At 41.0% G+C, this 14,600-nt stretch overlaps 1 protein-coding gene across 1 annotated transcript in view; it reads right to left on the bottom strand.

Annotated features, from left to right (window-relative positions):
• Positions 1 to 14,600, bottom strand: part of LVRN (laeverin) — a 43,811-nt gene that overhangs the window by 14,973 nt on the left and 14,238 nt on the right. The window contains 8 exon segments of the mRNA XM_030005502.1: positions 446 to 585; positions 3,565 to 3,641; positions 5,062 to 5,231; positions 6,301 to 6,366; positions 6,502 to 6,567; positions 6,885 to 7,028; positions 11,781 to 11,894; positions 13,267 to 13,421. Coding sequence (XP_029861362.1) covers positions 446 to 585; positions 3,565 to 3,641; positions 5,062 to 5,231; positions 6,301 to 6,366; positions 6,502 to 6,567; positions 6,885 to 7,028; positions 11,781 to 11,894; positions 13,267 to 13,421 — 932 coding nt within the window.

Here is a 14,600-nt window from a genome sequence, read left to right as displayed (position 1 = left end):
ACCCAAGTCAGATGATTTTTTTTTAAATTTCACTGGCAGAAATATTGTGGTTTGAGGAAATGTGGAAATAAAAAGCTTTCTCCCAGCTTTCCTTCTCCATGGTTACCTAACAGCAGATAAAGCTCAGTCACACATCCCTACTGATAACTCTCTGAGCCAAATTTAAGAGATTGGAAGAACCACAAGCTGTTAAGACAACTCTGAAGACAGAATGCCATCTCATGTCATTTTCATGCTTATGTGAAACTATTTTGGCCTGTTCCTCTTCCACTATGGAAGGCTGCCAGTAGCTTTAGTGATGCAACAGTGGATCATTTCTTCTCAGGTGATATGTGAGTTTCTCATTATTTCAGGTTTTCATCACTGTGATTACTGGTAAGAACTGCAAGAAGAAATAGATGGAAAGACTCTGTTTAGAAGCTTGAGAAAACAAATATGATCTTACCTTTGGATCATTTTCAAGCAAGCGTGTTAATCTTTTTAAGTTTAATTGATCATAGTTCACTCTGTAGTATCCACTTAAATTTACATTGAGCAGGATCCAGTCATATTCTGACTCCGATACTTGCATTTCAGGAAACACTTCTGTAAAGTGACATTAAAATGTATCACTTTATTTCTGTGCACTGCTAAATTCTCTTGCATTTATAAACATTGGACTTGGTGCTCCTCTGAGACCTGAGACACAACTTTGAGGTTGGACTCAAAGAGAATCCCCCAAAAGCTCAGTGCATTTGTGAACTCTGCTCTACACAGCAGAAGAACTTCAACAAGCAACTGACCCCTCAGGTACTGAGCACCTTGAGATGACAAAGGGGATGCAGAAGACCCACTTTGCTCCTACCCTTTAGCTCATAGAGTTCAGAAAGGTTACCCAACAATAAACAGTCTGGAAGAGGAGCAATGCCCTCACATGCCTGCTGCAGGGCACACACCCCCAGCACGCCTGCTGCTGCCAGTGCTGCTCCAAAACACAACGCTCAGTACCTTAAGGAAGAACCGACCACCTACAAGTATTCGCATAAATGAAGATCAAGGAAAGCAAAACAGCTAAGTTTATGCAAGAGACAAGTAATCAAAAACATTTACTTTAAATAATAGTCCCATAGTCCTTTTGAGTTACATCATTCACTGAAGGCCTCCTTCTGCAGTCCCATTTAATTTCACTACTACATACTTTATGTGTGCTTGTCTGATTACTTGCTCCTGATAGCCTACAGTACCTCTGAAGGAGCCAGTGCAGCCCTGAAGGCTCTAAGCTGCCTCATCAGAAGAGGATTCAAATGCTGCTTTAACTGGTTACAACCATCCCAATTTAAGAAGGCAAACTCTCTTAAGACAATAAATCAACAGTGTTGAGTAGTCTAGACCCAGCACTGCTTTACTGTGAACAGAAGACTGAGACTTCAATGTGTTTTGACAGAGCAGGTACTCCAGGATTCATTCTCAGTCATCTTCACAAGTTAAATGAGACAGAAAAGTGGCATAAGACAGACGCTGGCTTAACCATTTAAAAACAGCATGGGTGACTAGAATATGGCACTAGCGGTACTTCCTCTATAATGGCATATTGGTTCAATGCTCTGCTAATCACTAAGAGCACTTTTAGATCCAGCTAAAATAGCAAAACTATGCTCCTCCACTCCCCAGGCTGAGTGAAACATGTTCTACCATAACAACACTATCCTCCTAGTGTGTCTTTCCTTTGCTGTGCAGACATCTTACTCGGGGGCAGTGACCAACACAATTATATGGGCAGAAGCTAAGTATGCAGGCGTTGCCTGCGGAGCCCTAAAACAACAGGACAGGCTTTTAACACTGTACAGTGCAGCACTGAATGAACATACTTGGCTGCTGGTAGCAGCCCAGCTTGGAGCTTGGAGTTTAATTTAACCTGCTTAGAAGTAAGATAAATCAGCTCCTGCAGAGCTCTTTGCAGCAAAAACACACATAAGGAAAATCACTTTTGAGATGTCTCCTCTTTATGTATTGTTACGCCACTGCAGCAACTATTCAAAAATTCAAGTTAAAACTGTACTTTGTACCAAATCCCTCATTTTCATTTATCAAAACCGTTCTGATGAATAGCTCTGAATGTTAACATAGCAGTTCTCCACCAGAAGCCATTTCAATCTCACAGGAACAAAATGGTAACTGAATTTAAAATTACCCTTAACAATTCTAGCATTGTAAGAAACCATTTGGTTTATTTATGTATGAAAAAGTAAAAAAGAAAAGTATTATCTTTTTAATCTTAAAATGTGAATGCAAATTCCTTGACTGAGTAGTCTCTGGTAAGTTTGATACATGGCTTTCAAATACAAGTGGAATGTGTTTGAAAGACTGAATTTCTACTTCATCATAGTCCCTTTAGGCAGATGCAACATGATGGGGTTTTTTAATAACTTCTGTAGCTCTTAAGTCACACAATGGGTGAGGAAACAGAATTGGTATCACTTCAATAACACAAGCTTAGCACATGACCCGGTTCTTCCAAGCAAGTGCTGCCTAACAATTCTTTTCCGCAAATTTTCTAAATTTTCACCTTAGCAATCACTGGTTTATTTAACTTTAAAACATTCAGAGGAATAAACACACTGTTTGCTTATTGTCCATATACTGTGAAATTATCACTCAAGCTATCTTATTGCCTGAAAAAGACGGAAAGTAGCTTCAAACCACTGCAAACAGAGGGTGGAGAGCTGCAATATGCACACAGCATAATTGTAGTTTTGCTTTAAGCATTCCACAAACAAATTAGTCTCTGCATTTCCTTGTAACTGATTCAAAACCTGGTGGAGTTCAGGGCTGACTTGCCAAAGAAAAATTATTACTCCACTCTTAGTAATTATATTTCTTCTTTCTCAAAAAATTATAGCTGTTTATTGGAAAACACTGAGATGAGGAAGAACTGAATTTTGTATTTGATTGGAGATGCCCATAAACCCACTTTTCTATCATAAACCTTTAAAACTTTTAAGAATCCTACTCTTTTGATGAGGGGGTTTTGCATTTAATTTGCATAAACAAATTAAACTAAATGGTGTTGAAAATATTAATTTCCTGTTTTTATAGATATCCATGTGTGACAATGTTAGGTCACTTCAGACAGATGGTTTTAATTTTTTCAGTCTTGTATCTACTATTTGAGCTGATCATTTGCAAATATATCACAGCTGAGATCCTACCTATACTCAAAAGCTGTCATTAACATCAATGGGATCTGCTGGGGTAAGAATAATAAAGAAGCATGAAGAGCTAAGAGTTTGGATTTGTGTACAAAATGACAAAATCAAAATTATTGTGGAAATCTCTACTCATGTTCCATCATATTATTAAAAACATACACTAAAGTTTGATGCAACATAGACAAAAACAATCTATTAACCTATTTGAAAATCTGTTGCTATTGTAACACAAAATTAGCACAACAGATAAACGTAGGTATTTCTGTAATAAAATTTTATCTCCCTATTCAATTCAAATATATCCTCTGTTTATAGAAGAATTAGGTGTGGTTTTGTCAGCTTGGTTTTAGCATGTGTGAACAAATACATTACTTACTGCTGCTTTTATCTAGCCACATTAAGGGTTGTGATGATCCACTTCTCATCCAAGAAATAGGAATAATCCATGTGTTACTTGATAAAAAGAAGAGATAATATCATTAATTCTTATGCTTAAAAAAACCCCTCTCAGCTGATGATCAACTAGATTGCAGATGATTTCCTTCTTACAAGAATCTCCATCTACCTTCTCTCTTCCCTGATGCACAAAACTTCCTCAGACAGTGATACTTATGCTGGATCAGCACTTAGGTTCATTAAAGATAAGGGAGTTTTAGCATGGCTTTAAATAGGCACTCCCGTCTAGTATATTGTTCGATGCTAGGTATTTGAATACCGCTGTATCTCTGTGCTCTGGCTTTCCTTCTTCAGGCAATAATTTTATTCTCCTCACTTATTACACTTCACCCTATTTCTAGAGAACATAAAGCTCCTTTTCAGGAGGGCCCCAGGCAAGCAATGCAACTGTAATTCTGACAACTACAATTTCCTTTCTGAAGGAATGTAAAACTCCTGGCAAAAACAGATGAGAGCTTCAAAACCCTGAAAAATTCTGTAACACATGTTGTGGATTTTCTTACATTCACATGGTATTGCCTCTTGCTAACTACAGTAAAGTAACATTTGTAACTTGGAACTCCTTATCTGAGCTAACCAAAAGTGCTGAATGGACCAACGCTCTGCAACTCCAGAGCTTGGGACCAAAGGAAACTCTGTGGTTCTCATGAACATTTCTTTTGGCTGTTTGTATGACCAGCAATAGCAGCCAGGAAGAAACTGCTTTGGGTTTTGCTCTCCTTTATGCTTCTTCCCCACGTGAGAACCCATCTCGTGGGCCCTGTCCATGCATCCCAACGCTCATGACAGCTGCTGAATTTCATGAAAGTTCAATCTCTAGTCATGAGTTTCCAAAGTGGGTGACCAAAAGCAGCTCCTTCTATCACCATTTTTAGGCATCTAAATAAGCAGCACATTTCAGAAGCACCAGGCACTCAGCAATGTTCACTGACAGGAAGGTTAGAGCTGCATGTCAGGTACTCAGCACTTTCTGAGAAAGGGGTCATTTATATAAGTACTTAAATGCAACCAACCCCGTTATCCTTGCCAAGCAGAAGAAGCTGAGAATATGTGCACTGGAAAGAAGCTACAGCATGGTTCATCCAGGTCCCCAGTCCATACAACTGAGGGATGAGGAAAGAAGAAAATGCCAGGCAAAACTCCTGCCCTGCAACCTATTCATGGCCTGTGGCTGTCCTTAAAAAGTCATTATGTGGCTGGAAAAGTCACTACTCCAGAGGAAAGCAACCTTTTGGCAAAACAAGCCACTTGCAGAACAATTGCAAACTCCAGTCTCATACAGATTTTACTTGACAGCTTGTGACAAGAAAAAACATAAAGTTAAAAAATCAGATGGTCAAAACATAATGTCCTAACTGAGGAGTTTCCTGCAAAAAATAGGGAATAAACATACAATAAAAACACAAGCTAAACATACTTGTAAGAATTAGTACTGTTTTCATTCTTTTTATTAAGAAATTGTTCCTGACTGATTGTGCCAGTGGTTAGATTTAATGTTAAAACTGGAAACCCATTTTGGCATGTCCAGGAATCCATTATTTGTTTTACAGATGCTGGCAACTGAACTTCATCCTGTGCATCTATGACCTGCAAGAGAAACAGGAATTAGAAATATTTATGATAGACAGGTACTTACTGATACTGCTTCAGCAACACTGTGGGGGTTATTCTAACATATTAGAGAAAATATAACTGCTTAGCAGTTTGCTATTCTTGGATTCATGAAAAAAAAAATGTAACAAAGTCCCAAGGACATTATTGACATTATAATAAAGACAGCATAAGCCTTTTTAGGAATTATGAAATACTGAGATGACATTTCTCATTCTTATAACCTGACTGCTACCCTTTCTCTTTTTAGTGTTAATATACTTACACCCCTGTATGGCTATGACAAACTTAATTTGGTAATTTCATTCAAATAAAGCTGCTGGAACACAAAGATTTTTAAGTGACTATGTAATGAACAAACTGAATAGTAAAGACAAATTGAAAAAGATATAAAGCTAAAGTCCCAACTATTGTGAATAGGTAGATTCTTTGTTGGCTTAAAAGACGTGGCTGCCTTGCATATCTGAAATAGTGGCACTCCGTTCTTAACCTAAGACTGAGTCTGCAACACAATGGAAGCCTTCTTCAGAGGAACAGGAAAGTGGAATTTTAAAAAATAAACCTATTATTAGCACCTGTTTTCTTATTCAGATTTCTGCCAAAACCAGCAAAGGTTAAAATGCTGAGCTACTGCCCTGGGTATAGACATTGCTGGATCTGTGACTTATCAGCATCTTTGATCATCAGGCCCAGAGCATCACACACTTTGATCTGGCGAAACTTAAGAAGCTCCAGAGGAATAGGCTATGCAATTTCATGTAGGCTTAAGCAATCTCCATGAAACCCAAAACTCCACCTGGCCCTGATTTCCCATCTCATCTCTCTACTCCTTGTACTTAGCTCCACTGATCTCAGGTGCAGTAAAGCAACCAAATAAACACTTGTGAAGACAATAGCCAAAAGAGCCAGCAAAGCAAATTCTATAGAAGAGAAAGACTGCACTAGGAATAGCCAAATTCCAGTGCAGTCTTCTACAAATAGTATATGCCCTAAATTTGGACTGTGCCAAACACCAGAGCAAGAATAGTAGAGATAAAATTAGTACCATCTGTACATGGGTCCAGAGATCATCCTGGTTAGCATTTGAAAAGGAAAATTCTTTCAGATACAACTGTAGGGAAACAAACACAAGCATCAGAATTCATGAGGGTTCAATGAAAAACATCAGCAAGGCAAACAGCAATTTGTACAATTGTAATTTTCAAGATTGTAAGTCAAGATGATGGTGTTAGTTTTTCAAACTTACAGTAAGTGCTCTGATAAACAACTTCTGAGTCAGGAAACCAGAAAGCATCCAGGTAATAGAAGCCCCCTGGAGTACAAAAAAAGCTGTGAGAAAACATGAATTATTATTGCAATTATTATTGCAGTATTTTTTCAAACTACATTCCAGAGAAGTTGGGCTACTCCTACGTTTCATATTTCATGGGAGTTAAAAATGTTTTCACCATTTCTTTCATAGCCAAATGGATCTGCAACATCCAATAAACTTGTGTGCGCAGCAGAAACAAATTCTGAATGACAAATCAACCTACAAAAAGCATTGTAATTCAACAGTTCCTCTCAAAACTACTTTGTACCATTAGTTTAGAATATACAAGAAACAGGAAGAATTTTGTATTTTCTAACCTTGTTGTATGTGATGCTGTCAAACAGAGACATTAAAGAAAATGATCCTTTGATCTTGTCTTCACTCTCTGACAGTGATCGAACTCCTATTTCATTGTCTTCCCTTAAGACAGGTTGTACAACACGATCATAAAAGATTTTATCCTGCAAGAAGAAGACAAATCTAAGTGAGCTGAACAGATTCTTAGGACAGAATGTAGATTATGGGATTAGCACTAACAGAAATAGTCTGTCAATAAACAAGGAACGATCCATTTCCCCCCTCCCTAACTTTCCCATGAAGTAAAAGGGACCGTACACCCAATCCTAACACTTTCCAAAAGAAACATTAGCAGTCAGTGAAAATTTGACATCTGAGAAGACTGTGAGCTTGGGTCTGGCAAAGACAATTACAGTGCAATCCTGTATTGGGTTTGTGTGGCAAGGTTTTGGTAGCAGGGGGGATTACAGGGGTCCCTTCTGTGAGAAGCTGCTAGAAGCTTCCCCCATGTCCGACAGAGCCAATACCAGCCGGCTCCAAGTCGGACCCGCCGCTGGCCGAGGCCGAGCCCATCAGCAACAGTGGTGGTTCCTCTGGGATAACAGATTTCAGAACCAAAATAAAAAATGCTGCGGAACAGCAACTGTGGCCGAAGAGAGGAGTGAGAACATAAGAGAAACAGCCCTGCAGACCCCCAGGTCAGTGCAGAAGGAGGGGGAGGAGGTGCTCCAGGTGCCGGAGCAGAGATTCCCCTGCAGCCCATGGGGAAGACCATGGTGAGGCAGGCTGTCCCCCTGCAGCCCAGGGAGGTCCACGGTGGAGCAGATCTCCACCTGCAGCCCGTGGAGGACCCCACGCCGGAGCAGGTGGGTGCCTGAAGGAGGCTGTGACCCCGTGGGAAGCCTGCGCTGGAGCAGGCTCCTGGCAGGACCTGTGACCCCACAGGGGACCCACGCTGGAGCAGTTCATGAAGAACTGCACACTGTGGAAGGGACCCACGTTGGAGAAGTTTGTGGAGGACTGTCTCCCGTGGGAGGGACCCCACGCTGGAGCAGGGGAAGAGCGTGAGGAGTCCTGCCCCTGAGGAGGATGAAGTGGCAGGGACAACGTGTGATGAACTGACCGTAAACCCCATTCCCCGTTCCCCTGCACCGCTGCGGGGGGTTGGTAGAGAATCCGGGAGTGAAGTTGTGCCCGGGAAGAAGGGAGGGGTGGAGGGAAGGTGTTCTGAGATTTGGTTTTATTTCTCATTACCCTGCTCTGGTTGATTGGCAATAAATTAAGTTAATTTTCCCCAAGTTGAGTCTGTTTTGCCTGTGACGGTAATTGGTCGAGTGTTCTCTCCCTGTCCTTATCTCTACCCATGAGCCCTTTGTTATATTTTCTCTCCCCTGTCCAGCTCAGCAGGGGAGTGATAGAGCGGCTTTGGTGGGCACCTGGCGTCCAGCCAGGGTCAACCCACCACAAATCCTCAGAGAAAAGTAAGTCAACTATATTAAACAGCAAATGAACAAATACTGGAAAGTGAAAACCTGTATCTCATTTAGATCTGTATGTCATTAATATGGCAGTATTTTCTTCTAAATTCTGTTTCCCTGCTGCAACCCTGAGCAATAACCTAAAAACTAAGCTACTGAGAGTAGTAAGGTTTAACAGTGCAGCATTTCTGCTGTAATCCGGTGAGAAATATGGAGGGGAAATGGGTCCTTTGGTGTCAATCAGCGAAGTTCTCTTTTTGTCAAATGATGATTCAGTTTCCCCCAGCTGAGTATCTGTCCCACGATGGGATGGAAAATGACATAATTACAAAGGCAATGAAAAAACCCTAAATTTTTAAAACACTGCAGGCCACTTTGAGTACTTCTGCTTCTTAAGGAGAAAAACACAGGTTTCCAATTAATGGGATCAAATTTGTTGACCATTTTTCTCCTTGTAAACAGCCAGTAAATTTAATTTTCATGGTTCAATTTGTAACTGGGTGGTGATCAGGGGCACAAAGTCTAGTTGGAAGCCCGTAACTAGCACTGTACCTCAGGGGCAAATGTTGGGTCCAGTCTCATTCAACATCTTCATTAATGATCTGGATGATGGTGCAGAGTGTACCCTCAGCAAGTCTGCAGATGACACAAAACTGGGAGGAGTGGCTGATACACCAAAGGGCTGTGCTGCCATCCTGAGGGACCTGGAAAGGCTGGAGAAATGGGCTGACAGGAACCTCATGAAGTTCAACAAGGGGAAGTGCAAAGTCCTACAGCTGGGGAGGAACAACCCCAGGCACCAGTACATGCTGGGAGCCAGCCAGCTGGAAAGCAGCTTTGCACAAAAGGACCTGGGGACACAAAGGACACCAAGCTGAACATGAACTAGCAATGTGTCCTTGCAGCAAAAAAGGCTAATGGTATCTAGGGCTGCATTAGGAGAAGTATTGCCAGCAGGTCAAGGGAGATGATCCTTCCCCTCTACTCAGCACTATTTGAGGACACACCTGGAGTGTTGGGTCCAGTGCTGGGCTCCCCAGTAGAGGAAAGATACAGAGCTACTGGAGAGAGTCCAGCAAAGGTCACAAATATGATGAAGGGACTGGAGCATCTCTCCTATGAGGAAAAAGGTTCAGAGAGCTGCGACTGTTCAGCCTGGAGAAGAGAAGACTCAAGGGGGATGTCATCAATGTATATAAATACCTGAAGGGAGGGTGCAAAGAAGATGGAGTCAGGCTCTTTCCAGTGGTGCCCAGTGACAGGACGAGAAGCAATGGGCACAAACTGAAACACAGGAGGTTCCCTCTGAACATCAGGAAACACTTTTTCATTTTGAGGATGACCAAGCACTGCACAGGTGGCCCTGAGAGATGGTTGAGTCTCCCACCTTGTAGATATATTCAACAGCTGCCTTGACATGGTCCTGGGCAACTGGCTGTAGGTGGCCCTGCCTGAGCAAAGGCTTGGACCAGATGATCTCCAGAGGTCCCTCCTAACCTCAGCCATTCTGTGATCCTATAAATGTGTATGGCCCACGAAACTGCACAAGAAAGCCCTGTATTCTCACACCTGTGTAATTTACTCTGGATTTCCAAGACACACCACATAACTGTAATTTATCAAATGGAATTACTGCCCAATATTAAAATTTACTTTATGGACATAAATAAAATGACACTTGTTGATTTTTAGAAAGGCAAGCTTCTAAATGAAAAGATTAAAATTAAAAAGGAGACAAGGATTTATTTCCAATTTGAAATTTGGTGGCCTTTACACTTTTCAGTGATACTAAAATACCGCATTACAGAGATTAAAGTGAGCTGTTGTTGAAGTTCAAAGCAGGTTAGCATATCCCATGACCTAAAAATCCTTCTGACAGAATTTGTTTGGCATGCCTGTATTAGTTTCCAGTTAAGCATGTAATTAATGACTTTGGTGAATTAGATAAGCAAAGTGACAAACAGTATTTCATCTGAGCCAAATAAAAAGCAGACTGGATTGACCGCAGTCTTGGGCCTGCCCAAACTAAAGGCTTCTCCTTTCTTCAGAAGCTGAGGGCACTGTGCACAGACATATGTGATTGCACAGGTTGAGTACACCTCATCTCATGGCTACAGTTAGCAGCACCCATCCTCTCTCAGAGTTTAACAATTGATGGAGTTTTCTAATATGCTATGGGATTTACGCATATTCCCATTTGTGCAGAACAGGAGGCAGTTTTACTCTGCTGTCAGATTAGCTATGTGCATTATATTTGCCTTACCTACAACCAGACATCCATAGACCCAGTGGGGTAAAGAGACTCAAAATGGCACATCTTAGTCACTGCCTGGTAAAGATCCCTGAGCTACGGGATGCTTGGAAAAGAGCTTGGACAGGCAGGGAGACAAACCACCAGCTACGGGACCCAGGAGAGAAGGCTGGGTTTGCTACATGACAGATCTAGGGCAAAACACCAACTCGTTGTCACTGCAGAATCAGAGCTGTCCACCCATCCTCTGCACCAGCTGTAGAAGAGCTAGGTATGACCACAGCCCCCAGCAGATGGAGACCCTCCAGGGAAGAATCAAGACCTGCTGGGCTTTCCCCAGGGAGTTAAATTACTAATACCATGTGTGTACGGAAGGGTTAAAAGATGGAATTTTGGTCCGTGGATGAACACTGGATAAGAAGTAGATAACTGAGAAAAGCGCAGTCAGCACAGGGAACAGACAGTTTATTGTCTATTGTTTGAAATGCTGACCACAGGAGTAAGAAAGTTGAGGGGAGGACGTGCAGCAATGGAGGAATACAAGGCTTAACACATAATTTTGCTTACCTTGTAAAAATCCTGTGATTGGCTAGAGCATAGTGGATGTGACTGATGGATTATGGTAATATGCCGCGTGTACAAAGCCCATGAACCAATAGACAGGATGGCTGTGGCATGTACAGCGCGCCTGACCAGCGGGCACATGTGCCATAGGCTCCCTACGTTGCAACTGAGACATGTTTCAGCACTCATTGGTCACGAGTGTCGACACCCGTTCCTCCGCAAATGTATAAATACCAGAGTTTTCCGAAGAGCAGTGGGCCGGTGTACGGCAAGGTCCCTGCTGCCTCCGTGGGGATGCCCACGTAAAGCTGGCACCTACCGACTGCTGGGCTGAGCTCGCAGCACAAGACGGCACAAGAATGTACAGATGGTTCATCTTCTTCGCAGTCCTTGGGTCGGTATGTTAATTGGTTTTTTTTGCTTTGTAAGATACCCTTAGTGTAATGCACGGCCATAGTTAATAAAACGCTTGCTTTTTCCCTTGTAGTCAGTGTATGTGTGTTTACCTTCTCAGGAATCCTCAAAACCACCCTAAAACACCATGGCTTAATTAAATCCCATCTCCTGCACCCTCCTCTTCTTTGTACATGCTGGAACTTTGCTACTTTAGCGTTACTACTTACCAGTGAAATCTTAGGTTCAACAAAGGTAGCTCCCAGGTACTCAAAGTAAGATGCCAGTCCCTCATTAAGCCACAGATCATTCCACCAGTTCATTGTAACCAGATTTCCAAACCACTGAAATAGAAAGAAAAAATGTCTCAACATCTCTTTGGACTGCTGTTTTCATTTTTACAGGTTAAACACACATACCTATGCTGAAGTAACTTTAATGTGTACACATCAATTGAATAAGATGCTGGATATTCCTTCAGATAGTCAAAATACAGTAGAAAAAGATGCACCTTGGAAAAAGTCAGAGGTTCAGGGCAGTTATTTTTTAATTGTTTCATCCACAATTTCATACCATGAGTATGGATGTCAGTGCTTTATGTCATTCTTTTACTCTATGTAATTTTAAACACTTCACAATAAAATTTAAATATCTGAAAGATCATATGAGGCTATGATTAAAGTAGGGCATTTATCAAACAATTACAAAAACATTGCTCCATGTTCTTCTTAACAGAAGGAAATTGTCAGGGGAATGATAAACAGAACTGGGGAAATAACCATTTCCAAAATCAGCAAATCCCTGCCTTGGCAAGCAATAAAACCTCCACAACAGCTTTTACATACTTATATTTGGCGGCTCATATTTAACAAAAAACTGATCACTTGTGGATTTGGATTTTATTCATTAGTTCTTAAAAACTTGAACTACTGCTTTGTTTTAAAATAGAGTTTAATTAAGTACTGACTATTGTTTCATTGGCCTGCAATAAAAACACTCTGCTCATCTGAAGGTCTGCTAAGTTACAGACCTTGTCAGAAGGGCATAGAAGTGCACTAGTCAAGTTAAACTCTTTCACTAACTTTGTTGACTAAGTGCAAACAGTTGTTGCTGTGGCAAACAACAGTAAATTAAACAGTCAATAAAAAAGTGAAACTGTATTATCACTCCAAACCAAGTAAGAAAAATTTTGAAAATCTCTACGAAAACTGGACCAAGGTCCAGCTACGGTGTAAAATGTGTTCATGTTAATTTTGTTCTATCATACCATAGGCTGTTTCTTACAGAAAAACAAATACCTTTTGCAATATGTACATGCACTGCCACTACAAAAGAATACTTATCAAGTCCATTAATCCTCTCACTGAAGCACTAAGTATACTCTATAGAGAGAGCACTGTGTCATTCCTACATCCCTACAGTATTTTCTAGTATGGCATCCAGGTACTGCGTAAGAAAAAGAATAAGTAGCCCATTAACAATTTTGTAACAATGAGTCCTGTGCAGTCAGTATGCAGTCTGTGATATGACAGAATCTGCTTTTAATATTGATTTATCAGTGGAACATATGATCAAATAGTCTTTCAGTACTCTAGTACTCACACCCCCTACTGTCAAACCACGATTTTTCTTCTATTAATCAGTGACTGCATCACCAGCAACCAGAAGGAAACAACCTCATAGGCAAAAAAATGTACAGAATTTTTTACCACATGCCTGGTGTCCTAGCTCATGTGAAACAATTATGGCAATCATTGCCTTTCTGCTTGTGAATTTATCACTTGGGAGGAACATCAATGATGATTCTTGGAAAGTCATTAGTCCCCAGTTTTCCATAGCACCTGCTCCAAAATCAGGCAGTGCAACCAGATCTAAATTGATTCAAACAGAGAAAAAAAAATGTGTCTTTAAAATATTTGGAAGTAAAGTGCTCACACGATTTTAATGCTCACACTGGCTCAGTGTGCAATTAAAGGATACTACATTTTAGTGGTTCTTTGCAGTATTATGGCAACACTCTTGCAAATGGTCTGTGAAATTTCTTCTTGTCATACTTTTCATCTATGACTGCCACTCTTTCAGGGAGCCACATAATAAATTCCCACGAAGCCCGGATCTGTACTGTATCTTGTACACACAAGTGTTTTGAACAAAAATGAAGGCTGTATTCTACCAATGCTAGGAGAGAATATATTCACTTCTGGCTCTCAGAAATCCTTCTCTGGATGAGTTTCTCCTGTGTTTGGGAAAGACCATACTTACATCTTTCTTCAGTCTAGCAACTGATAAAAAAAAAATCTTGCTCTTTCAGCTCTGTGAGTAGAGGGATCCTTTCCACTCTTAGTTGAAAGGTGCCTTAGAAATATCATCTCTTTGTTTCCACAGCATGGCTGTTACCTATGTCCTCCCCCTCTGCCTCATGCACAGGGAGCGGTTTTCCAGTTCAAATGTGAGAGAGAAACATCAAGGATCTCAAAGAAAGATATAGTGTTTAAACTCAGAAGCAAAGAGCAAAATTTGGAAAAGATACACAGAACATTTTGGAAGCAGACACAAGCTTGTACTCCAAGCCAGCTGACCATGAGCCAGTTTCAGTCCGAAAGCTAGGCAGTTAATGTAAGCATGGTGCTGAACCCAAGCAAAGCTACACTGCATCTCAGCAGGGCTTATCAGCTCAGCCTTACAGCAAAGGTATGTCACTTTTCAGTGAGGCAGCCCTCATCTAGCCAGCCTGGGGCAAGAGAGCTCACTTATAACTGTATCAAGATCAGGTGAAGACAAACCCTTAAACATCCCTGATTTTAAATGTGTTTATTCTTAATTTCACATTTTGAGTTTGCAATAGAAATGTCTAGCATTTACAAGGAGCTATTCTTCGTTGATCTAATCCCATTGATTTGTAAGCAAAACTTCAAAGAAAGTGGGAAATGCAGTTGGTATTGCATGACATTACAGTGGGGATTCTAATGGTATTACAGCATTCTGCGAAACTGAAATCTTACCTAAGAGGAAGCCTGCAATGCTGTTCTTCTACTTCAATTTTGTAATAT

The sequence above is a fragment of the Aquila chrysaetos genome, chromosome Z (genome assembly GCF_900496995.4).
Source record: "Aquila chrysaetos chrysaetos chromosome Z, bAquChr1.4, whole genome shotgun sequence".
In the NCBI taxonomy this organism is placed as follows: Eukaryota; Metazoa; Chordata; class Aves; order Accipitriformes; family Accipitridae; genus Aquila; species Aquila chrysaetos.
Note: the sequence above shows the minus strand (reverse complement) of the source record. Positions and strands in the feature narration are given on the sequence as shown.